This window comes from Atractosteus spatula, chromosome 7 (genome assembly GCF_055471065.1).
Source record: "Atractosteus spatula isolate fAtrSpa1 chromosome 7, fAtrSpa1.hap1, whole genome shotgun sequence".
NCBI lineage: Eukaryota > Metazoa > Chordata > Actinopteri > Semionotiformes > Lepisosteidae > Atractosteus > Atractosteus spatula.
In genome coordinates this window covers 38,441,356-38,466,001 of record NC_142712.1, presented here as the reverse complement: position 1 = coordinate 38,466,001, position 24,646 = coordinate 38,441,356, and the positions used below count along the sequence as shown (strand labels likewise).

At 47.8% G+C, this 24,646-nt stretch overlaps 1 protein-coding gene across 2 annotated transcripts; it reads left to right on the top strand.

The window, feature by feature from the left end:
- Window positions 1–604: 604 nt before the first annotated feature.
- On the top strand, window positions 605–20,904 carry brpf3b (bromodomain and PHD finger containing, 3b). 2 transcript variants are annotated; one of them, XM_088921765.1, is made up of 13 exons: window positions 605–875; window positions 5,260–6,835; window positions 7,789–7,945; window positions 8,704–8,835; window positions 9,119–9,247; window positions 9,509–9,821; window positions 11,115–11,399; window positions 12,385–12,921; window positions 14,443–14,536; window positions 15,966–16,063; window positions 16,399–16,496; window positions 16,607–16,761; window positions 19,641–20,904. In XM_088921765.1, exons 2-13 carry the CDS (start codon window positions 5,280–5,282, stop codon window positions 19,822–19,824), a joined length of 3,738 nt encoding a protein of 1,245 aa, XP_088777891.1. In that variant the 5' UTR covers window positions 605–875; window positions 5,260–5,279; the 3' UTR covers window positions 19,825–20,904. The 2 variants fall into 2 exon arrangements, with proteins under 2 accessions (XP_088777891.1, XP_088777890.1); XM_088921764.1 differs by having other exon boundaries at window positions 15,963–16,063.
- The last annotated feature ends 3,742 nt before the right edge of the window (window positions 20,905–24,646 follow it).

The following is a 24,646-nucleotide window of genomic DNA, read 5'->3' as shown; positions in this document are numbered from 1 at the left end:
GTCTTGAGACTGAAGTAGCATTCCAGTGAACACTGGCTCCTACTCCTAAGGACATACAGTAGGCTACCATTAGCTTCTACAGATGGACTAAAAGCTTAATGGTTATCAAATCAATAGTACTTTATTATGACCATCACTGCGATACGCACATTCAATCTCACTTTGTCAATAAAGAGAGGCAGGGTGAAGGAATTCAGCCGAACGCGGTGCTAGAAGTGGGCTTGCACAGAAACCACGCCATGCACATGTATTTTTCTACTGCCGCATAGTAATGAGAGCGCCCGGCTTGTCTGCTTTTCCTGTGCAGCTCCAACAAGTCCGCCGCACGCACTGTGCAGCGCTGTACCCGGGATGAGCCCGGAGTAACTGGCATGGCGCGTATGAAGGGGAAGGTCTACGTACTGGTGGTGTGTGTTGGCGTTGTGCTCCAACACACTGGACTGGAGTGTGTGTGGCGATGTTTGTGTCGGAGGGAGACACAGTAATATCGTACACTACCACGGGGTTTCCATGTTTGTCAAACAACCAGCTTCGGCAGCTCGCTTCTTTTAAAGGGGCGTGTTCTCGCTATCTTGATTGAAAGCGCCGCTTTCCCTTAGCTATCGCTGGGGAAAAAATCCTTTCGTAGCCAGACCAGGGTATCTACCTTCTCGTGTTTCTCTCAAATAAACCTTGGCACTACACTTGCCTGTTCTCCCTTAATTCTACTGGAAAACGTTCAGTCGTGGCCATGATGGAGGGTTAAAGCTGGGAAAAGGACGTTTGCACACCGAAATTTGCCGGCTTTTTCGGCCGAAGCACCCAGAGCGACGGCTCCGCTCTCCTTGGCTGTTTTTTAGCTGCTCTTGCTGTCGAGTTGCCTTTTGAAAAACAAGGTAAATGTTTAAAGTCGAATTTTTCTTATTTTTTGCGCTGCGGCGAGGTTGTTTTTAAGCAGGGGTGTAGACGGTTTTTTACTCAGAAAATTAATGGAGATTCTTAACTGCCCCCCCGGTCAAAGAAAACGGGCAGTAACATAATACTGAAGGAGAGTTTTAATGTGATCTTGAGGGGATATGTCAGGAGAGGAAAGGCGCTTATTAACCGACATTGTGTTTGGGCCTGCTTGTTGTAGCGTCGTGTTGTAAAGAGAAATATTTCGGTCAGCACTACAGTTTAGCGGGGAAGATGGCTGCCATCTTCTCTCCTTCTGGAAATAAAACGCAGCCAACCAAACTATGGCGGTTAGGACCGCCTCTGCTAATGGCTGATTGGCTTCTTGAAGACCCTGTGAGGGCGGCAGGAGACTCTGATTGGCCGAGCGGAAGCTCACTTATGAAAAGTGGGTCTGGGGTGTTCTTGGTGGTTAAGTGTAGGGGATTCCTTCCAGAAAAATCTCCCCGAAAAACACAAGCAAAGAAAGCAGGGTATATCGCGATGGGCGCCTAAACCGTTATGTCAGCTCTCAGCAGCGTTGTCAGAGAGAGATCGCGTGTTGTGGCAGTAGTTTGCGAGCTGTGCGGGTGTGTGGAGAGATGAGGAGCTTGATTTGCATAGACCCGCCCCCACCAAGCGAAAATAAAAACATGTCATTTTTGTAAAAGTTTTGCCGCGATCACAGCTGAAGGGGCGTTTGCATGTTTAGGCTGAATTTAAGACCAGTAAACTCTACCCGTTGATCCGGTTTTGATCTTTTAAATTGAATTTTTCACTTTCTTGTCCGTATATGATTAAACTCGCCGCTCCAATGCCATAGGCAAGAAAAAGGGAGCCTCGACTTGTTTTCTTCTCGGTGGTGGGGGATAGTTTGATAAAGTAAAATGAGTGGTTTTCTAGATAAGGACACAGGAGGGGAGTGATGCTCTCATTGAGAAGCTCGCTGAACAGGTGACCGGGATTATTTGGAGGGGGAGTATTGAATTTATCCCCCGATGCGCAAAGAGCACAGGAGCTCTAACACCGCGCCGTCAAGTCACGTGTGAGCCAGCTGTGTGTGTGCTCGATGCAAGATCACTTCCGCCTCCACACGTCACGACGCCTGCGCAGCGAGGCGGGAGCATTTAAATCGAAGGAGGAATGGTTGTCTTTTGGGTTGGGTCTGGTTGGTTACACAGAATCGCTGTATTTGTGGTCTGTTTACGTTTTTACGAAACATAATGGCCGACAATGCAGGGAGTGCTTTTTAAAGCAAGACCCTGAAAGGATAATGTACCACCGCAGAGCTTTAATTATTTTCTGAACAAAGACAAAGTTGTGAGTGCAAAGCGTGAGGAAACGTTAGTGGATTCGGCTATCACTGTGACTCAGAGGTGTTCCGACCGATAACTGCAAAACAGTCTGATATTTCTCATAAAAATATAGATGAAGTCACATTCCTGATTATTACCTTCATAGGCTGACCCTGACCCTATTTTTCAGGCAGTTACAGTTTGGTATGTGCCGTTGATCTAAAGTAATAATAATAAACTTTATTTTATATAGAGCCTTTAAAAAGTGGCTTCTCAAAGCGCTTACAGAATGACAACAACAATAAATAAAAATAATACACAAGATAAAACACAATTACAATACACAGAGGAGACTGTCGATGGTGGTACTAAGTATAGTAGGAGCAAAGGGGTAAAGAATGGAACCAGTCAAGTAAAGGCTCTTCTAAAGAAGAAGGTTTTGAGTCTGGATTTGTAGGAGTTTAGCGAAGGTGACTCTCGGATATCCTTGGGGAGAGAGTTCCAGAGCTAAGGGGCATAACAGGAGAAGGCCCTGTCACCCATAGAATGTAGACGGGCTTGGGGGACAGTTAGTAAACCAGAATTAGAAGAGCTAAGGTTGTGAGGTGGGGAGTAGGGCGATAATAGTTCAGACAGGTACTGAGGTGCCAAGCCATGCAGAGCATTATAGGTGAGCATGTGGATTTTAAATTCCACACGGAATTTGACAGGAAACCAGTGCAAGGACTCCAGGATAGGAGTAATGTGAACACTTGCACTAGACCTGGTCAGGATTCTGGCTGCTGAATTTTGGACATACTGAAGTTTGTTCAATGTAGATTTAGATACCCCAGTTAGTAGAGCATTACAGAGCTTTTTTCAGCCACAGGTAGTGATAACATAGGGCGTGGTGTAGCGATATTTCTATGTTGCAAGTTAGCATGTTACGTCTGTGTTCGTGTTAGTTGCTGAATGTATCTGTGCAAACATGCCTGTGACATGATTTGCCTAGTGTCAGTATGTTGTAAGTTCCCCTTGTGAATTGTGCTTTTATATTGAAGATGGTCCTCTTTGCTGTGAACGGCAGTAGGTAAAATGGCAGTGAGTTATGGAGCCAGCTGTCATATCTCCTGAGAGAGTGCTGGACTGATGGAGAGGATGGGTCAGCAGAGCCACGGATGGCAGAGCTGGTGCCACAGGTTCTACAGGTTTCTTCTAGCCAGCAGCTGTGTGTGACCTGTTGAGAAAAAGGTGGTTCTGACTGCCCTAAGGAATTGATTGCTGGGTTGGAGTTGTTTGGAAGTCTCTGTGGCCCCCTAAGGGTCAATTTTTCACACATTTATAATCATCATAAAAAAACAATGGTGAAAAGATTTTTACTGGTGAATTTTTCACACTTGATTTTCACATTTGATTTTGGCATGGAGTTAGCTGTATTCTCTTAACATGACCAATGTGATTTGAAACTTCTTCAGTGCTGCATATATTTCCCTGTAACTTACTACAAGCGCGTCAACTACAGAGGTCCAGTTTACCTCTTAAATGCAGCATTTCAGTGCAAAGGAGAAGTGATCTATAATGAATATCCTCTTTGCATGGATATGACCCAGAAAACACTATATGGGGAATGACAGTGATATACATACTTCTATATTGAATATATATATATTGAAGGTAGTCTCGAAGTTGTTTCTTTATGCAAAGAGTCTGGCAGTGTGGAACAAGCTACCTGGCTATGTTGTAGAAGCTGATACCCTGGCTTCCTCCTAGAAACAACTTGGCTTCTAGGTTCCTTGGATTGGTTTGATATTGAGTACTGAATGTGCCAAAGTGTCTCCTCTCGTTTGTAACTGTTTTTGTGCACTGAAGCATCTAACACTGGAAAGGTAATTAATCCCATAGCCTTCCCTCTGCCCTCCAGCAGAAAACTAGGCCAGCTGAAGAGTATGGAGCAAGGACCCAGCAAACGTAACACTCCTTTCTTGTGAAATAACATCTTATCAGAATTGATGTTCTGCCTTTAAAAAGCCAAGCACAGGGGTGGCCTATGACTGGAGCCACAAACTGGAGAGCCACAGACCAGCAGGTCTTATATGGCACATCAGCAAGACCAGGCGAGAGCAGCCTCTGTAAACTGTACTAGAGCTCAACTAACACGAAGGTGAATTTATTAAATCAAAAGCCTGTCTTTATGTTTAAAGAAGTTTTCTGAAGCTGTGGTGAAGTTCTAGTTGCAGGAACAGAGGCACCGTACTACTACAGACAAACGTGTCCATTGCTAATGTTTTTATAGGTGGCTGAAGAGGCTTTGCCTTGAGATAAGAAGTCTCAAGATTTCCCAGTGAACTGTTCTGGGAGAAGTGGGAATTTGCAGGTTTGCCCACCTGACTTGATTTCCAAAAGCTTTAAATAATCAGTGTTAATTGCTTACTTTAATTGATACCCGAAGAAGGCTTCACAGGCGAAACATTGTGTTTTCTCTCTTCTCTTTTCAGCATGGAATGAACCTATTACTTGTTACTTTAATTGATGATTATAAAGCTGTGAATAGGTGATCAATTTATGATGAACAGACTAAGGTGGGAATGACAGTTGCCAAGTACTCCCTCAAGGCGTTTTCCTTGGAAAACTAGAGGGGGGTCTTCATTTTTAGAAGCAGGCACAGGACTAATGCAGATTCCATTCGACATTTGAAGACGTGAGAGCAAATTTAAAAAATATGCCCCACATAGAAAACTGAAAACAAGTTAGCCTGTTGTAAAGATCTGACTGGCACAAAAGCCAGAAGACGAACCACTGGCAAGAGTATTTGGGAGTGCTTGTTTTAATATGGCATGTCTCCATGTCCCGGAAGCTCTGCAGTGTCCTGCCAGCAGTAAAGAGTAATGAGTTTTGATGTAGTTTTGTTCATCAGCAGGTGATTGTGGAGCCCGTTGAGTCATTGTGATCAGTTGCCACATTGGGATAGGAAATTAGCCACCACTTCCAAATCGTTCAAAAGAAAGTCTGTTGCCATATAAGCTGACCCCCAGTTTTCTCTGTCTTTTTCTCTCGATCTCTCCCCCGGCGCCAGGGAGGTAGTGCGGGGGGCAGATGAGGAAGCCGCGGAGGCGGGGGCGCCAGGCTGGGGGGGTGGCGGCGGCAGCAGCAGTGGGCGGGGGCGGCGGTGGCCTGGGCCCGCGCTCACCCTCCCCCTACAGCCTCAAGGTGTCGCCGGCGCGGGAGACGCTGACCTACGCCCAGGCGCAGAAGATGGTGGAGGTGGACCTGGATGGCCGGCTGCACCGCATCAGCATCTTCGACCCGCTCACAGTCATCACCGAGGATGAGATGACGGCGCAGGACATCGCCGAGTGCAACAGCAACAAGGAGAACAGCGAGCAGCCCCTGTTCCCCAGCTCCAAGCCTGGCAGGAAGCCCCCTGCCACCAAAGGGAAGAAGAAGGACACCGCCAAGCATTCCTCCTCCTCCTCCTCCTCACATGTAGGAGGAGGGCAGCACAACCAGCACCCTCCATACCACCATCACCCCAACTCCCACACGCCGCATCACGCTCTGCCCAAGCCCACCTTCCGCATCCTGGACTCCTACACACCCTCCGAGGCCCCGCCCCTCCCGGCCGCCTACTACCGCTACATGGAGAAGTCCGCCGAGGAGCTGGACGCGGAGGCCGAGTACGACATGGACGAGGAGGACTTCGCCTGGCTGGAGATGGTCAACGAGAAGCGGGTGTCGGACGGGCAGGCCTCGGTCTCGCCCGACGCCTTCGAGCTGCTGATGGACCGGCTGGAGAAGGAGTCCTTCCTGGAGAGCCGAAGCCAGGGCCCCTCGCAGTCGGCCATCGACGAGGACGCCTTCTGCTGCGTCTGCCTGGACGACGAGTGCCTCAACAGCAACGTCATCCTCTTCTGCGACATCTGCAACCTGGCCGTGCACCAGGAGTGCTACGGCGTGCCCTACATCCCCGAAGGCCAGTGGCTGTGCCGCTGCTGCCTGCAGTCGCCCTCCCGCCCTGTGGACTGCGTTCTGTGCCCCAACAAGGGAGGCGCCTTCAAACAAACCAGCGATGGGCGCTGGGCCCATGTGGTGTGTGCCATCTGGATCCCAGAGGTCTGCTTCGCCAACACGGTGTTCCTGGAGCCCGTGGAAGGGGTGGAAAACATCCCCCCGGCCCGCTGGAAGCTGACCTGCTACATCTGCAAGCAGAAGGGGCAGGGCGCTTCCATCCAGTGCCACAAGGCCAACTGCTACACGGCCTTCCACGTCACCTGCGCCCAGCGCGCGGGGCTCTTCATGAAGATTGACCCCGTGCGGGAGACCAACGTGAACGGCACCACCTTCTCGGTGAAGAAGACGGCCTTCTGCGAGGCCCACTCGCCGCCGGGCGCCACCCGGAAGAGCAGCCGGCTGGTGGGGGGCTGTAACTCCCACCTGGGCGAGATCGGGGAGGGGGAGGAGGTGGACGAGGAGAGGGCTCGGGACCGAGGGGCGGGACGGGGGCGCGCTTCCTCTTTGACCCCGGGGCAGCAGCACAAGCGCGGGGCGAAGAAGGGCTCGAAGCTGAAGAGGAAGGTGAGGAAGAGTCTGGAGGTGGTGTCTCGGCGCTCCACCGTGCCCATGGTGATGGTACCGCAGATCCCCTCCCACAGGTGAGCTCCCCGGCTTCGCTTTCACTTCCTCTGGTTTGAATTTGTTACTGCTCTGTCTCCCTGTCCCCAAGGCACCAGGAACTACATTCAAACCACTAGTGATGAGGAGACCCAGTTGTGCTCAGTCTACCCTTGTCACAACAAAATGCTGGCTCTGAGTCTTCACAGACCAGCAGCAGCAGCAAGCGCAGTGCAGAGAAAGGATCCAGACCAGACAGGATGAGGGACTTTATGATCAGCGGAATATGAGTTAAACCTTCCTTTATTCATACACTTGCACATATAAATATTTTAATCTGAAATATCTGAGCCAAATTTCTAAGTATTTCCAGGACTGGAGAAACATGAAATGGGGCTGTCTGCTGTTCTTGGCCTTCATTAGGAAACCTTTCATTTCTATACCCGTGTCATGTAAGAAATGCTGCCCAGGAGCCATATTTAAAAACTTTAATGGGGTCAATGTCTGTATATCTGCAGGTCTTACGGTGGTATTTTTTGGTGGTTGACAGCTGTAGGATGTTAATATAGTTGGGGTTTTTTTTATATGATTTTTTACGTCAATTCATTTTGACACACTGGCTACCACTCTGAAATTTGCATTATATATTCAAATTTTTATATTGCTTCCATAATTGATTTGAGTACTGACAGTTTTGAATTTTGCGTCAGTGGGTGTGTGGAGGGTGGGGGTGATTACAGGTTGCCTGAAGGATATAAACCAGCTGGAAATTTTTTTTATACTTCGATCTCTGTGATTGGCTTTGGACCCCTTTATTAAAATAAGCACTTTTCAGAACTTTCTTGTGAGATTCCTGTTCTGTGTTGTGTTGAAATTCGGCGCAGATTCTCTCCAGTTTTATTTTGAGGGTTAAGGCGGGGTTGGGTCAGAATGGCGTGTTGAGGCGCCTATCGGTGTTGCTCTGTTCACCCTGGCCTCTTGTCTCTCTCCAAAGGTTGAATAAGATCTGCACGGGGGTCCCAGTCCAGAGGAAGAACCAGTTCATGCAGCGGCTCCACAATTACTGGCTGCTGAAGCGCCAGTCCAGGAACGGGGTGCCCCTGATCCGCCGACTGCACTCGCACCTGCAAGCCCAGAGGGGTGCCGAGCAGGTCAGGCTCTGTGGCTTCTCTGAGAGGGGTGGAAAGGGCGTCACACTCCCTCTGCCTGCTTGCCCACGTCCTGTAGGGGGGTCTTGTGGGGCTTCGGTAAGGTTAGGGGAGGGGTATAGAGGCCTCTGGGGCTTCAGTAAGTTTAAAGGGGTAAGGGGGTTTCTAGGACAAGTGCTTCAGTGAGGTTAGGGCAGGGGCAAGGGGGTCTCTGAGGCAGGGACTTCAGCAAGGTTAGGGGAGGGGTAAGTGGTTCTTTGGGGCTTCAGTGAGGCTAGGGTTAAGGGGGTCTTTGGGCCAGTGTGGGCTCATGGGTTGAGAGGTTGAGGGCCCAGGGTGTCAGGAGGTCACAGGACTTGGGGGAGTGTTTGGGGGCCCAGTGTAGGCTCAAGGGAAATGTGTACACACACAGGGGCATCGTCTTCAGCCTAACTAAGCAGCAGGACAAGTCCTTGAAATTCAGTTGAGGTGTTTTTTTTTCCCTGCAGTGGTAGCAGCCTTAAGACAAGAATATAATTTTAGCAAAAAACACTTATTTTCAGAATCTTTGTCATTAGTAAGCAACCTCTACTAACAGTTAACAACATATTGTGTTTTGTCAGTAAACCTGCACATTTGTAAAGTAGTGTTAATAGCTTCTTGTTGTATGTTTGCAAATTGTGACATGCAACTCCTAAACCAAAGCTTTGGCCTCAGCTCGATGCGACAGGCGCAGTAATTTGGTGGTGTTCTTGTGTTGTGTGTGTCGCGGCACTGCTCAGACGGAGACGGACGAGAAGGTGAGCGCAGTGAAGGAGGAGCTGAAGTACTGGCAGAAACTGAGACATGACCTGGAGAGGGCCAGGCTGCTGGTGGAGCTGATCCGCAAGAGGGAGAAGCTGAAGAGGGAGCAGGTACTCGGGGGCGGGCACAGGGCACGGGGGGCACGGAGAGGGAAAGGAGTGAGAGGACAATTTGGTGAAGGAGAAAGAGGGCCGGGGGCTCGGCGAATGAGGTGAAAGAGGTAGAAGAAGAATGAGCAAATGGGTCATTAGACAAACGGGTATTCTGTGGGTTACAATAAGTGGCACTATTTTATCATTTTCTGACGTTGGTGAGGTGTTGGGTCCTCTGCTCTGAAAGTGTTGGCATTTCCACTCCCCTCACCCACCCCTCTCCCTCCCCCTGCTTGTCCAGGTGAAGGTGCACCAGGCTGCAATGGAGCTCCAACTGACTCCGTTCCTGGTTCTCCTGCGCTCCACACTGGACCAGCTGCAGGAGAAGGACGCCGCACAGATTTTTGCTGAACCCGTCAACCTCAAAGAGGTAAGAGGTGTGGACACCGCACCTGTCTTCCCCTCCTGCTGGGTCTTATTTTCTTCCCAAGTTTTATTTATTTCCATCTTTCTACCTCCCCATTTTCTTGTCTTTCTCTCCTTAATCCCCTTTTTTTACTTTCCCTCTCTCTCTCGCCTTCTCCTCTGGCCTGCCCTGTCTCCTGCCTTTCCTTCTGGCAGGCTTCCTCTGTCACGTGCTTCTTCTGTCCTTCTCTCATCGGCATCCCTCTCTTCCTGCGTTGCGCTGCAGGTTCCGGACTATCTGGAGTTCATTTCCCAGCCCATGGACTTCTCCACCATGCGCTCCAAAGTGGAGGCTCACAGCTACTGCAGCCTGGCCGACTTCGAGGGCGACTTCAACCTCATGGTGAGCAACTGCCTGAAGTATAACGCCAAAGACACCGTGTTCCACCGGGCCGCGGTGCGCCTGCGCGACCTGGGGGGCGCCATCCTGCGGCACACGCAGCGCCAGGCCCAGAGCATCGGCTTCGACTCCGAGACTGGCATGCACCTGCCCGACTCACCCAAGACGCAGGACTTCTACCGCTGCTCCTGGGAGGATGGTGAGCTCTGTCCCCGTACAATAGACCTTAGAGCACTAACACCTGTGATGTTTTTATTGAAGTGTTTGAATCGTGTCCACAATCTTGTAGTACATAAGGAGCGTGTGATTCCTGAAAAAATCATATTTTAAATTCGAAATCCTCTTGCCGTGCTGGGCTGGGAGAGAACCGTGCAAACATTATGTGTTTTAACCCACTGCGTGATCCTCGCATCTGTAACCACCCCCTCCAGCTCTTCTGGAGCCCCCTGACCTGTAATCTGGCTCGCCTAACCAGTGCATCTCTTCTTCATGCTCTTCGCTGGCTGTCCATCTATATTCATACCTGATTTTTACCTGCCCCTCCTGCCTCCAGTCCCCCACATTTCTCCTCTTTTGCCACGTGCTTGTTTGTTTCCTCTCTTTGCTCTCCTGCCATTTGTGTTGTACCCTGGGCAGAATTAGCTGCCTGGGAGCTCAGGACTGCACCTTCTCTGACGCCTTCTGACGCCTCTGCAAGATTTGCTGTAACTGCTCCGTCTTGCACTGTTCTTACATTGTTGAATTGTAATATTCCACAGTGCGTCTTACCTTCCTCAGCTGGATGTTATATACAGTATACCCTCACTTTACCAGACTAATGGGGGGAAAGGGGTGGCTAGTATGTCCATTAAATAAGCAATGAGAAATTTCGAGCTCAAATCGCACTTGTATATTAGAAACAAATCCTGTCAAACCAAGCTTGTTTGGAATGGTAATGGAATACTGGAAGCTCGTCCGTTGTTTCCTTGAGGACCCTCAGTCCCTGTAATTAACTTGACAATGGGTGTCAATCTGTGTAAGCCGGTAGCATTTGCACAAATTACTGCCGAGATCCTTTCCTCGCTGGTTTACCGTCCTGGCATAGACACGGATGCTTGTGTCCATTTCTGGGAGAAAATGCCGGAAGAGACCAGCCTCATCAGCATTGTACCTTTGGGATAATCTGAGCCTTTATCTTGGAATGTTATAAATTTCTTCAGTGGGAGCACTTGAAGATTCACCATATGTGCTTTTTATTCACTATACTGTGACGTTTGCATAATCGCCAAAACCAGTGCATTTGAAACGGTTTCACGTGCATGGCGATTCGTCATGTACGTCCTTTTTGAAAGGAACAGTTGACCAGATTTTGTCTGTTAAATCTGAAGTCTATTAAAGCGAGGGTTTCCTGTAATTGTATTAGGAAAGTTATCCACACACTAATAGTATCTTGTTGCCACGACTGCAGTGTTCTCACACTTTCCTCTTCTCCACCTCCCTGTCCGCACTGTAGTGGACAACATCCTGCTTCCAGAGAACCGCCTGCACATGTCGGCCGAGGACCAGCTGAAGGAGCTGCTGGACAAGCTGGACATGGTGACCAGCATGCGCTCCAGCGGGGCCCGCACGCGCCGGATCCGCCTGCTGCGCCGCGAGATCAACAGCATCCGCTACAAGCTGGGCCAGCAGCAGCGGCTCCTGCTGAACGGGGACCACGCCAAGCCCGCCCCCGAGGAAGGGGAGGACAGCACGGTGCCGGGCGAGCGCGTGGGCAGCCCCCCCCCGACCCCGGAGAAAGGTACAGTCCGTCCAGCTCCACTGTGGAGCGCCAGTTCTGGTGGAATTGCTTGTCAGCTTTTAAAAAAGAGAACTAAATCTTGTGACTATCCCATGCCTGACAAAACTCTGTACGTGGGGCAAGAGGACATTTTTTTAATTGAAATTTGTTTTTTTAATGAATGTATTCATTAATTAATTCGTTTAATAATAATAAAGGAGGAATACTTCCCACAGGTACCTGTGGTAACTCTTCATCTGTTCATGACTTTCCATAACTAGGAGTTGCTAGATAAAATCAACCATCATAAAAACTGAAGACCTTTGTGTTTATTAACATGCCGTTTAGGTACTGCCTGGCCTGACCAGATGCTTTCTGGTTTATTGGTACAGTGTGATATTTTTCCTTTCTGGCAGCAGTAGACAGTGGAGCATTTCCTGTTATGTCCTCTTCGGATGTTTTGATGGCTTATGATTTCCTTTTACTCTTGTGGTTACAATTTTATGGTGTCTCATGTCTTGAATTCCTGAGTCTTGCATTCCTAATTCCCCAGTGTTCTGGTCAAGTATGCTGTGATATCTTCAGGAAAAAGGTAGTTGCCTTCTGCGTGGCTCACAAGGGCAAGCTGCTGGCTCTGATTGTTGGTTGAGCTCTGTGACTCCGGGGGGCGTCTGTAAATGTAGGCTTGCGATTGGTCAGGTCTTCCTTGCCCAGCGAAATGGCAACCTCCTGTGATGTTCCCACTCCTCCGTTCGGCGTGGGTCCTCCTGTCCCCCTGTGTGCAGCACGTTCAGAGGAATAGCTCGATGTGTGGGCGGCTCAGAGAGACCTGCCTGAACTTCCTCACTCCTTCCATGTGGGTGCAGGGTCGGCCGCTGTGGGCTGTAAAGCCTCAGTTGGCACTGCCAAATGTATCTAAAATAAACATCCTAAACAAAGTGATTTTAAAAATGAATGAAAAAGAAACTTAGCAGCCATGGTGAGCCTGTTTTATTTCTGCCCATAGAATCCTCGAAATCCACCCCTCCTCCAACGCTAGAGCCCACTGGCCCTGCCCCCTCCCCGACTGACAGCGACGCCCCCCAGGACCCCCCCACACTGCGACCCGTGGGCAGCGAGATCAGGACCCCGGGCCGTCCACACAAGCGCCTGAAGTCGGACAGCGACGTGCCAACCAGCAAGCGGACGGGGGGCGGCCCCGCCGGGGGCATCCAGCGGCTGCTCAGCGACAGCGGGCTGAACGGGCTCAGCCTCGGGGTCTCCCCGGACCTGCCCAGCCCCTCCGCGCCCGGCGTCGGCCGCCGCACCTCCGTCCTCTTCAAAAAAGCCAAGAACGGCGCCAAGATTCCCAAAGGGGCCGACAGCCCCCTGCAGAACGGTGGGGAGGAGATGCACAGCACGCCCCTCACTCCCACTCCTGCCTCCGACGCCCCGTCGCCCTCCCTCAGCCCCTCCGAGCGCACCCCTCGCCGGCGGCCCTGCAGCCTCAGCGGGAGCTCCGACAGCGAGGGGGAGAAATCGCCGCGGCCCGCCCCCGAGGGAGGTAAGGACCCCAGCTCGACGTTGCTAATGGATACAACCGTGTTTGTAACATCTTCTCTGGTAGACGTGAGGGTATAGTGCGGGCTGTGTCCTAATTTCCTGGATCATTCCACTTGGTGGGCCCCTCAGTAACATTGTTCTCTGTTAAGGACTCGGCACATTGCTTGGTTTCAGTCTTGGCTGTGGATCTGGCTGACCTGCAGGGATTCCCTGGTTAGCAGCGTACATGTGCACAGGTGCTGCAGGCTTTGGCCAGACAGGGGAATCTTAGCTTGCTGTGTCCTGCTGGGTGCGAAGCATTGACAGCTGTCTGTGCTCCACTTGATGCACTCTGTCTTGCTGTGTGTGAGAAAATACTGTCACTTAGACGGTGTGCTTTTCACTGCAGACTATGTCCTCCTGCCGCCTGGATGACGGGTTACCTGATATTGGGCCCCTCTTCCAGTCACACTTCTGCTTGGGTGCTATGGAGCTCACAGAGGGTTAAGATTAATGGCTCTGATGGGTGGGTGGGTTAGAATGCGTATGGTCTTACTCCTTGTGTGATGCAATTGTAAATCCATATTATGGTGGATATAAAATGATAAGTTTAAGAACTACAGCTGATACCATAAGTCTAAAATTAGCTTTCAGTGTTTTAACAGCATTTATTTTCATTGGCACATCCGGAAAACGAAATGGATAAAAGCAATTAAAAAGCCTCACTGCTTGTGTGCAATATTAATAAATTTGCAGCTCCGGAATGTGAACGAACATTTTAATCCCCCCCTTGTCACATCTTAAAGCTCTTATAGTTTCTAAGTAATTAGAATGATTTCCACTTACTGTGCAGGCTTCATCAGATCAGGTATTTGTGATGGTGTTGGGAGTCCTAATATTTCTCTAGCTGAATGGAAGAACAGCAGACTTGCATGTCACTGCTGCCAGCCTTCTGATTTTCAGCAAGACGGCAAAAATGATTTTGACTGTGGAATTACTGCCCTGCTCAGTTTAATAAATTCTGCTCAACTCTGAATGTAGAATTTTATGTTGTATGCATTATATGCAAAATATGCATTTTCACTGCACACCTGTGGATAGATTTACAGATCTGCTGGGTCTGCAATCCTAGAGGTCTCCACTAGAGGTCACTGTATGCATGTCTGTTTACTGGCAGCATTTGAGAACAGAGATGTCTTGAGTGTCTTGTGTTTCAGTACAGGATCCAACAACTTTCATCTGCTCTACAGCTCACTGTAACCGCTTTCTCCCAAAATAAACCAAGGGTGCTCAAAAATCTTGGATATTTCCAGAAGTAGGCAGACAATCCCTTTTGAAAAAGGGGGAGAAGTGAAATGTGTCAAAACCGTGTACTTTTGATACCGTGAGCCAGCCTGGCGTGCCGGAGGGGAGGGTACATGTCCAGAAGCAGAGACGCTGCCCATGACCGGTGCTTGTTACACAGCTGTGTTTTCAAAGAGGGCGATGCATTGTGCCCGTGTGTGTGTTTCTGACATTCTTCTGTCCCGACTGTGTCCCCCAGGGCTGACGAACGGCTTCGGAAAGCACGGTGAGAGCGGCTCCGACTCGGAGTGTGGATCCCTGACGGCTGGCACCGCGCCCTTCAACAGAGAGAGGTGTGTGACCGTCTGGGGTGGCACAGAGCACAGAGGGATCCGTCCTGACAGCGCTGTCTCGTCCTTTAAAACAACCACCCAGCCATCCATCCATCCATTTTCTAACTGTTTCGTCCGATTCAGGGAGGTGGGGGAGCCGGAGCCTATCCCAGCAAGCAACGGCACAAGGCAGGGTACACCCTGGACAGGACGCCAGTCCATTGCAGGACAGACACACTGACACAAACGTAGACATGCACACATTGACACGCGGGCCAGTTTTCCCAACCTCCCAGTATGTTTTAGAACTGTGGGAGGAAACCAGAGCACCTGGAGAAAATTCGGATGAACGCAAGGAGAGCATACAAACTGAATGCGGATAGCACCCCAGTCTGGAATTGAATTCGGGGCCCCAGTGTTGTGAGGCAACAGTACCTGCATCACCGTGCCACCTTTTGAAATGTACTGCAGTGAATTGTTTAGTGTCCAAGGCGTAGTGTATGACAGAACAGTGAGGCACTGTCTCGGCTTAGGTGATCTTGGCTGAGACACGGGAAAGCATTGAGAAACCAAAGGCACGTGTGACAAAAATGGCGTGAAGCACTGTAAAGGCAAGTTTACCTTGAATAAACATTCGTAAGTACGTTTCAAATAAAAGATCAAAACTCATTAGTGAGTACTGTAGATCTAGAGAAGGGACCACAAGTTGACCAGAGGAGGAAAAGGTACAAATTCACAGCCGATCTAATAGCTGTACTGAGGGGATTTAAAAATTCAACAAACAAGTATTGGAACCTATATCGTTTCTTGCATAATTAATGCCTGACAGTAAAATAAAGTACTTCATACTGCAGCAAGTTCTTCTCTTGTCAACACAATGTCATCTTAATCTTTAAAATATGCTAATCCTGTGCATGATGGCCAGAAAATATTCTTAGGGTTTTGGAGAAATAGAAGAGTTTCTTTGTACCAGATGTGAAAGAATAAATTAAGTGTTTTATTGTAGGTGCTTGCCTACAGTTGGCGTTTTTTAAATTGGAGTTTTTCCTGTATAAACGAGGACAGTGTGGTACCTGGGCGACCCCCTTCCCACAAATAAGGCTTAAATGTACTTCCTCCTGGTTCCCCCTTGTGCCTTCTGGTTTGTGTTTTACTGTTGGACCTGTACTCCACTGGGGCTATATTGTCAATACTGAATGGGGGCCCCTGGTTGTGTTGCCTGTTAAAAAAGGTTCAAAAGTTCTTTAGACAAATTCCAGAGTAATATGTTTCTTTTGGTAACATGACCAAAAGTGTTCTGTAAATTAAGTTACGCACTGTATCCTTTTAAAGTTGGAATTCTACGGTTTTAATTACATAGTTACAGAAGTTACCGCTCCCCAGATGTTTGGATGAGAATTTGGTCTAACTGTCTCCACCCGTGTTTCTCCTCTCTGTGTCCACCCAGCAGCGCCGTGTCCCAGCCCAAACGCAGCCGAGGGAAACCTGCTCTCTCCCGGGTCCCCTTCCTGGAAGGCGTGAACGGAGACTCGGACTACACTGGCGCAGGTGAGAGCGAGGGGCAGGGCAGCAAGAGGGGCGTAAAGAGCATGAGAGCTGCCCCTCATCCCAGCGTTCGTGCTGTCCGGGACCCTCCTGTGTTTCACGCAGTGACATGTCCGTGACATCCCAAGATTCACGGTCAGGGTGATGGCCAACTGTAATGCAGCAGCTGGTAGATTGAAAGCTTGCTGCTGGTCCCTGAAAAGGTAGCCAGGAAGGCTCGGCTCGTGTGTTGGAGTCGGTTAGTGATGTGGGAGAGGGCTTCCCACGATGCACAGGAACGGGGCTGTGCTGTACCGATGGAACAGGCAGGGCAGTGATGACATGTGTCTCGGCCACAGGCAGGAGTCTGCTGATGCCGTTCGAGAGCAGCGTGGAGCTGGAACCCCTGGACCTGGTGTGGGCCAAGTGCCGGGGATACCCCTCCTACCCTGCCCTGGTGAGTGTGCGTCAGTGCCCGCCGTGCACGTGCTGCCATCTGTGCGTCTGGGTCCCCGTGCCTGTCCGTGTGCGCGTGCTCTTGCCCACTGTGTCCGTGTGTTGGCACAGATCATCGACCCCGACATGCCGCGCGAGGGCCTGCTGCACAACGGCGTGCCCATCCCTGTGCCGCCACTGGACGTGCTGAGGCTGGGAGCACAGCGGCAGGAGGAGGCCGGGGAGAAGCTCTTCCTCGTCCTCTTCTTCGACAACAAGAGGACCTGGTGAGTGTGCGCGGGGGCTGGCCGAGGGTGCGTGTTAGTTCAGCCTGCACTGCCTAGAGAGGGGTTGACCTCATGAGACTGTAATCCGGCAGCAGTGTGGCACAGCGCTCGGGCACTGGAAGGTTGAGGGTTCGAAACCCAGTGAAAACAAGAGTTACTTTGGATAAAAGCATCAAATTTGTAATGAGAATCTGTTATTTCAAAAAAGTTGGCAATTGTTTTTTTTAAATGTCATTACTAATGGGTAGACGTGAGACTCTGTATTCCTGTGTGCTGTTTTCGTGTGCTTTTTCGCATACCCCAGCTTGCACTCTATGAGATGCACAGAGGATTCCTCTGCCGGCTGCGGGATACGAACCGGCAACCTTCCAGCAGCAGGCGCAGATCCTTAGGCCACAGAGCCACCAAACCTCCAGCATCCAGCATTCTTTTAAGAGGATTTCTGCATAGGAGAATGTGGTTCTGTGCTGGAGCCCTGTAAAGAGCTTGCAGGAGGAGCCAGGATTCTGGTCTTCAGCCATCCTCAGGGCCGTTTCTAACCCTCACCCTCCCTTCTCGCCACTAGAACAGCTGTGATATGGAGGAGGTGTTTGTGTGTGTGTCTGAGCGAGGGGGGAGAACGACAAGAAAAACCAACACTGTTTGAATATAATTGTCTTTGCGTTTCTTAACGATGCAAGGCATTTGTGCTAATGAAGCCACTTTGAAGCCTGTTTTCTCGACAGATGTTGAAAGAACTAGCTGGCTGTTAGATTCACAGCTGGCTTTGACAGACAGTGTTTTCTCTTTTGCAAAATATATCAGCAGTTTCCAAGCTTTTCAGTATCGTATACTGAAATAGTTTATCACAGTTCTTTAAAAGAACTGCAGAATTACAAAAATACATTTACGAGGCGCTTGGAAGTACAATAGAATGCATAGAATATACAATAGAATCATATGAAAAAGTATGCAACATGCAAAGTCTTTTTCTACTATCAGGGCTGCATGAAACCTTATTTAGACAACTTCAGTGGTTCTCAAACTTTTTGGACCAAGTACCACCCCTGATCAAACCAAAGCATCCAAGTACCACCTACAAGTCATCTTCTCATAGGAACCCCAGAAAATCTCAATGACCAACATGAGTGCGCTTGCCCGCACACACTCACATACACATATAATAAATATTATAAGAATAAACTTTATTTGATATAACGCCTTTAAAGGTGGCTTCTCAAAGTGCTTTACAGAATGACAACAGGAAAAGCACCATTTCAGTGAGAGGGGTGAGCCTGTTTAGTCGAGCAAAGCAGATGTGAATTCATTGGTCGTGCCTTGATACAATTCACAACAGAGTCTAACAGATTCTAAATCCTCAGGCATTTTCTTGACGGCCTCACGGTGGATGCTGCAGTGCGTCCACTTCATATCTGGAGCAACCTCTAATTTGTGCAACTACACTGCTGTGTCGGCTTGTCATCGTTCTAGCACCGTCTGTACAAACGCCGACGCATTTTATCCAGTCGATGCCATGCTCTTCGATAAAGCTGAAATATGTGCTCTCCTGTAGTTCCTGTTGGTAGAGGCTTACAGAACAGAAAGTCCTCATGGGACGTACCCTCAAACTCGTATCTAATGTAAACGAGCAAATGGGCCAAATCAACAACATCTACAGACTCATCTAATTGCAGTGAAAAGCAGCTCCTCATCTTAACGCGCTCTATCAGCGTATTTTTGATATCATCCGCCATTTTAATAATTCTATGAGTGACTGTGTTTTTCAGAGGGGGCAGCAGGTCGAGCTGTTTAGCAGCTTTTTCTCCACACATAATACGTGTCAGCTCTTTTGCCAACGGTAAACAAAGTTCTTCAAAAATAGTGTGGGGCTTACCTGCTTTAGCAATCCGCAAGCTTGCATTTTTCTCTGTTTCCGTTTCAGGAGTCCGTCTCAGAAGTTAAAATAAGTTATTTCATGCGCATGGGAGCGAAACAGATGCTTGGCGTATTTTTCTCAAAATAACCTAGAACAGTTCTTAAATATTTTTCTGTTACCTATCACGCTTTCCTGTGCTCACAAGATTGCCAGTGTTCGTAGTACACATTTCTATGGTTTCCTGTGCTCGCAACATTGCCATTGTTCCAAAATCACGCACATTCTCCTACCTCTCTATTTGCTGGAGATAAGTTTTTTTTAAATACAATTGGTCACTTACGTCCGTAGCATGCATTCCTATACAATGGTATAGAATTACATAGTAGCTCTTGTGTCCACTCAAGTATTAGCACGCGCTGTATTGTAGTATTGTATTGTATTGTATTGTAGGCTTTGAATTTCTATTTTATTAAAATAGAAAATATGAAAACCTGTCCCAGTTTTTCAGTGCACACAACAAAGTTCCAGGGTCATATGGCGTACCACCTGGCGGCACTCCATATTTGAGAACCACTGGACTACTTGATTACTTCAGCCAGTGGGCTCGGGCTCCTGTGTGCGGGGGGAGGACGGGCTCGGGCTCCTGTGTGTGCCGGGGGAGGACAGGCTCGGGCTCCTGTGTGTGCCGGGCGAGGACGGGCTCGGGCTCCTGTGTGTGCCGGGCGAGGACGGGCTCGGGCTCCTGTGTGTGCCGGGCGAGGACGGGCTTGGGCTTCAGTGTGCGGGGGGAGGACGGGCTTGGGCTTGGGCTCGGGCTCCAGTGTGCAGGGGGAGGACGGGCTCGGGCTCCTGTGCGTGCCGGGCGAGGACGGGCTCGGGCTCCTGTGCGTGCTGGGCGAGCGTGGGCTCGGGCTCCTGTGTGCAAAGGCTCGGGCGGGCTTGGACTCTTGTAGGCCGGGCTCGGGCGAGGACGAGCTCGGGCTCTTCTATTGACTCAGCCTCTTTGTTTTGTCGTTGGCTGCAGGCAGTGGCTTCCGCGGGACAAGGTGCAGCCCCTGGGGGTGGACGACACGGTGGACAAGCTGCGCATGATGGAGGGGCGCAAGACGAGCATCCGCAAGTCTGTCCAGGTGGCCTACGACCGGGCCATGATCCACCTGAGCCGAGTCAGGGGCGACCACGGCTTTGTCACCTCCAGCTACCTGTAGAATGGGGGGAGAGAGCGGCCATCCACCCAGCTACTGCTGGACAAGGGGAGGGGGGGTGAGGGAAGAGGGGCGTGGCTTTGTCCAGCTGCTTGGACAGGGAGTAAAGGGGTGAGTGTTTGGGTAGAGGGGTTAGACGCTCAGCCTTGTCTTTCTCATCAGCCGGAATAGTTTGACTCTCACGAAGGCCAGGAGGGTACGCTGAGGAGAGAGGAGAAAGACAGCAGAGTCTTGGTGCTGTTGGAAAAGCACAGAAGAGCCTGGTCCTAAAACAAGGACAACCAAAACTTCAGAAAAACGGAAAACTGTTTAATGAGGATGACAAAATTCACTATGTTTTTTTTTGGCAAATTCATTTTTTTTTCATATTTATAAAAAAAGGCAAAAAGTTACAAAAATAAAAGGATCACTGCCATTTTCTTACGATAGCTTTTTACTTTTTAATATTTTATGAAACCACTTCTTGTACATTAAATACGCACACCTTACATATATAAATGTATATCATACCCTTATATTTTATTTTTTGCATTTGTATTGAGTTAACCGAGGGCACTACGGGGAAGAAAAATGATGTAAATAATTGTAAGATACTGTTATAAATTATTGGCTGGCTTCAAAGTTCATTTAGCTTCTCTGTGGTGTTAATGGTTATATATAAATATATATATATTTTCTTTGTGTTTTAATACACAAAATAATTTATTTAAGGAAAAAAGTTGACAATTGAAAGTAAATAGTTCAGTTATTTAAAATGGGGAAAAATAATTTAAAAGAAGCAGTGGACTTTGTGACCTATGTATAACGTTGTAATAATATCAAAGTTTTAAAACACTTTTATTACATTTTATGATTTGTAATTTCCTCAAGCTGTGGCCAACGGGCTGAAATGTTGCTGTAAGTCCGCTGTTAAGCACAGAATGTTGTATTTATTGTAGAAAGTCTTTATTCGCTTTCTAGATCTGTTTATAAGATGGCTATGAGAGAGATTCTACGCTTGTACATAATGCAGATTTTACCTACTATAATCTGATTGTCTGAAGCTATATTTTCTCTCTTGAGAAATAAATGTTCTAATCTAAATAGATTTTTATTGCTGTTCTGTATTTCTTGGTTGATGGATTGGTTTCAGTTGTTCTTGTGGTTTTTTTTTTTTGGTCTTTCGGTTTGCAAGGCACTCTAGCTAAAGGTTAATGGCTTGGGTATTTCCAGGCGGTACACTGTCTTGAAGGGCGACAGTCAACTGCAGAATACAGTGCTATTACTGATTCATTTAATCCAAAGCATTCTGTTTGTAGCCCTTTATGCATCTGGGTAATTTAACAGGGCAGTTTGAGGATTCAGGGGTACCACTGTATAGACCTGGGATTTGAACCCTCAACCCCAAACCATTAGAAGCCCAGACCCCTCACCACTACTCCAAAGCTTCCCCAGTGTGGAAATTTGCAATTGAAAGAAAAACACAATAATATAAACAAAAATCTCAAAGAGTGCAGACCCTAACCTAAGGTAATAGGTCCTTGCACATTCTTTTGGCTTTCACTTCATTAAACCAGCAACTGCTGAATGAACCAGTGTACCGGCTATGTACATAAGAACAGAGAAGAAAAGAACCAATGTTTTGGAGCCTTCTTCGGGTGAGAAATCAACCCCACCTTCACACCTGAAGCAGGCCCCACAGCCGAAATGTTTCTTTTCTTCTCTTTTCAGCATGGAATAAACCTTTACTTGTTCCTTGGCAGCCTACGCATGCTGACGCAGCTACCTTCTTGAATTACTTCAAACTAGGTACATGCTGTTTAATATTTAGTTATTGCTTGATTTGATTTTCTGTCCAGTATGAACACTAGACTGGAAGATAAGCCTGTGTGTAGTATTAAAAAAAGCAGCAGGAAGATGATCTTGCAGAAGATTTAGCTTCCTGCCAAAGGAGCACGGAGGGGGAGCATGCAGTGAAATTTGCTTCTTTCAGAAATTTAGCCCCCAGGTGTTCCTGGCATTTCTCACACATCTCCCTGGAGCCGTCTAAAAGACTTTCAGTTTTTTGCTGAGCAGCAACAGCAGAACATAATATCCGACTGGTTAAAAATAGATACAGTAAGTGTGCCAATTGTACATTTTTATGTGTATAATGTTTATGTAAGGACATGCAACTTGAACAATATATTTTACCATTTGATAGAGAAAAACCACAAAGTGAGTGAAAGAAAAAATTGAAGATAGTTACTGCAATATATTTATACATCTGCTATTATCAATCACTTCTTACAGAGTTAAGAAAGAAAAACTTCAAATCTATAGCTTGGGTAGCACTACATTTGACTAAGAAAATCTTGTGAGTGTGCTATGCACCTGACACCTAAGGAATGTCAGCTTGACAACACTTAAGGCAAGAAATGCTAGATCTGTATAAGCTGTTGAGTCCTGTTGCAGATCTACACAATGAACAATCAACGAGATTCATTTTGTTACTTAAAAAGCGGACTCCTTTATGTTATGTGCCTTACCTTCACAAACCCAGTTCTACTAGTGTAAAAGGAAATTGAGCGGTTGACTAAACTTTTTAAAGCAACAGTGCTTTAAAACTGCTTGGTAATTGTAACCCTTCTTTCTCTGCGAGTGGCAACAGCCAGGGTGGCGAGTGTAGCAGGGAAGATGCAGTGAGAGCTGTCCTCCACCAAAGAAAAGAAAAGCAGGTGGATCTTGGCATGGTGGTTAATGTTTTATGAGTTTGGCCCATACTGTGTCCTCCAGTTTTCCCAGGCTCCTCTGACAGGCCCTGACGAAGGCATGCCAGAGGGATGCAGTCTGGTCGGGGCCGTGAGATGACAGCTCAGGAAAGGCAGGGACTCTCCATAAATTAAGCTCCGATTTACTGTGGCAGGAGGACGTGCTCAGCGGGGGAGCGAGTCAGCGGGCGACCGCAGGCCGTCTCGGCAGACCAGATGTGCCACCATTGATAAAACCCCTCGGCTACCAATTATCCTGCCAGCCAGCTGTGTGCTGGCCTGTCTCACACGTCTGTCCAAAGCAACATACCGGCAGTTCTTTCAAGTGCAAGCAGTACTGCCGCGGACGATCAAAAAGCAGAACGTCGCCAGGAGAGATGACTTTGCGTTTGTGCGGCTATCCGGAGACCCGCAGACGTGCTCTAGCCTAGCAACCAGACTTACAGTATGCTGTACACTGCAGAGACCAAGTCACAGCTTTGAGCCTTAAAGATTTTTTAAACCTCTTCATGTCACTACTCGAGAAATGTAAGAAAGGTTAGAAACAAAGGCAAACATTTTGCCCATCCATCCCTCTTGGTAGTTAGTGGTTTGAATTTTTTTCACAACCAATGTACATGATATTTAATCAGCTTTTGTGTCATTTTACATTGTTAATACAGTGTTTCTCTTAACATAGCCCTTGGGCTGGTTGGGTCAAATTGTTTCCTCATTTATAACCTGTCTTGTTTATAACCTATCTTGTGCTCCTATACAGCTGAGGCCTGAGGGAACCTGTATGTTTTGAGTTACAGAGCTCTTCGATTTACAAGGTTAAATGCACAGCAAAGTTCAGTACAGCACAGTAATGCACAGATCTACTCGATTGGCCTGGTGGCAAAGGCAAAGGGCTGCTTAAGCCCACAGGTCACAGCAGAACTCATTTCTCAACACATGCTGTTCCAGAAACATTTATTCCAGCTGTATGAGCAAGGCACAAAAAGCAATTAGACAAAAATGTGTCAAATGTTTTGCCCGTGTAATTCTTTGCAAATTTCTGCAACATGGCAGCAGGGAGTTATATGTAATTATCTGCAAATTGTTTAATTTCTCCTGTTGCCAGTGCTTGACAGTTTTTGAGTTTGAACTACTTTTCTTCATTTGAAGATACAAATACTAAAATATACAGAATACTGAATTTACTCTTTGCATTTTCGATGTAGTTATGGTGTTCCAGCATGTTCATTAAATTCACACGTAGTACTCAGATTTGGTGTCATACTTCTCTCTACAGCTGTATGAGAATGGAGAGTCTTCCATTACCTGTGCCTTTTAAATGAAGGTTTAATACTAAAGAATAGCAATATACAGTATATGGAAAGTAGAATAAGATAACATTTCAAAAACGTATACAAAATAAGACAAAACACACTGACCTCCAAAATCAAATAGATGCTGGAGGAGTGTTTTTTTACAATAGGCTATGCAAATGAAGTTCCGATAACAATTGCAGTGCAGTACAGTATAGTGTTTTAGTTCACGAAACATATTGGCAAACATTAGCTTTACAAACAAGAGAAATCCACTCTGTTCTTTACACAGTGTTGTACTGGATGTGCTTTACTCAGCAGAGATCAGATACGTTTGGTTATGTCACAATTTCTGTGAGACCTGTTACATTGGGCTGAAGGTCATGGAGGTGAGGCAAGTTGATTTAAAAATTGACAGTGTCTAATGGGGGTGGTATTAAAAAGATGATGTGCTTTTATTTTCATATCAGAAAAGGGGAGCAATATAAAAATAGAATTTTGTCATTTTTCTCAGAAGTGCATAGTGCAAAAAAAAAATAACTATAACAATTACACGGCGTTACACTTGTCCTTGTGTAAACCTCTCCAGTTTCTCAAATGACCTGAAGAATGTCCAGGTACGTCAATGTGACATGACACTGCCGCATTACTGTGGGAAGGAAGGTATTCTGTTAGAGCTGTTAGCTCTCTCATTGAGAATGAGCCTCCAGGGGGCGCTCTAGGCCTGTTTTTTTTCTGACTGAAGATTAAGGAACTCCTGTATTTGTGGTGCATCCTAGGTCATACTGCAGAGGGATGCCATGCAAC

Excerpts from the sequence above, each read along its gene's own strand:
- brpf3b (XM_088921764.1), top strand. The coding sequence starts at position 5,280 with ATGAGGAAGCCGCGGAGGCGGGGGCGCCAGGCTGGGGGGGTGGCGGCG. Across the intron at positions 6,836-7,788 it reads CCGCAGATCCCCTCCCACAG|GTTGAATAAGATCTGCACGG; the intron begins GTGAGCTCCCCG and ends CTCTCTCCAAAG. Across the intron at positions 16,497-16,606 it reads ACCCCTCCTACCCTGCCCTG|ATCATCGACCCCGACATGCC; the intron begins GTGAGTGTGCGT and ends GTGTTGGCACAG.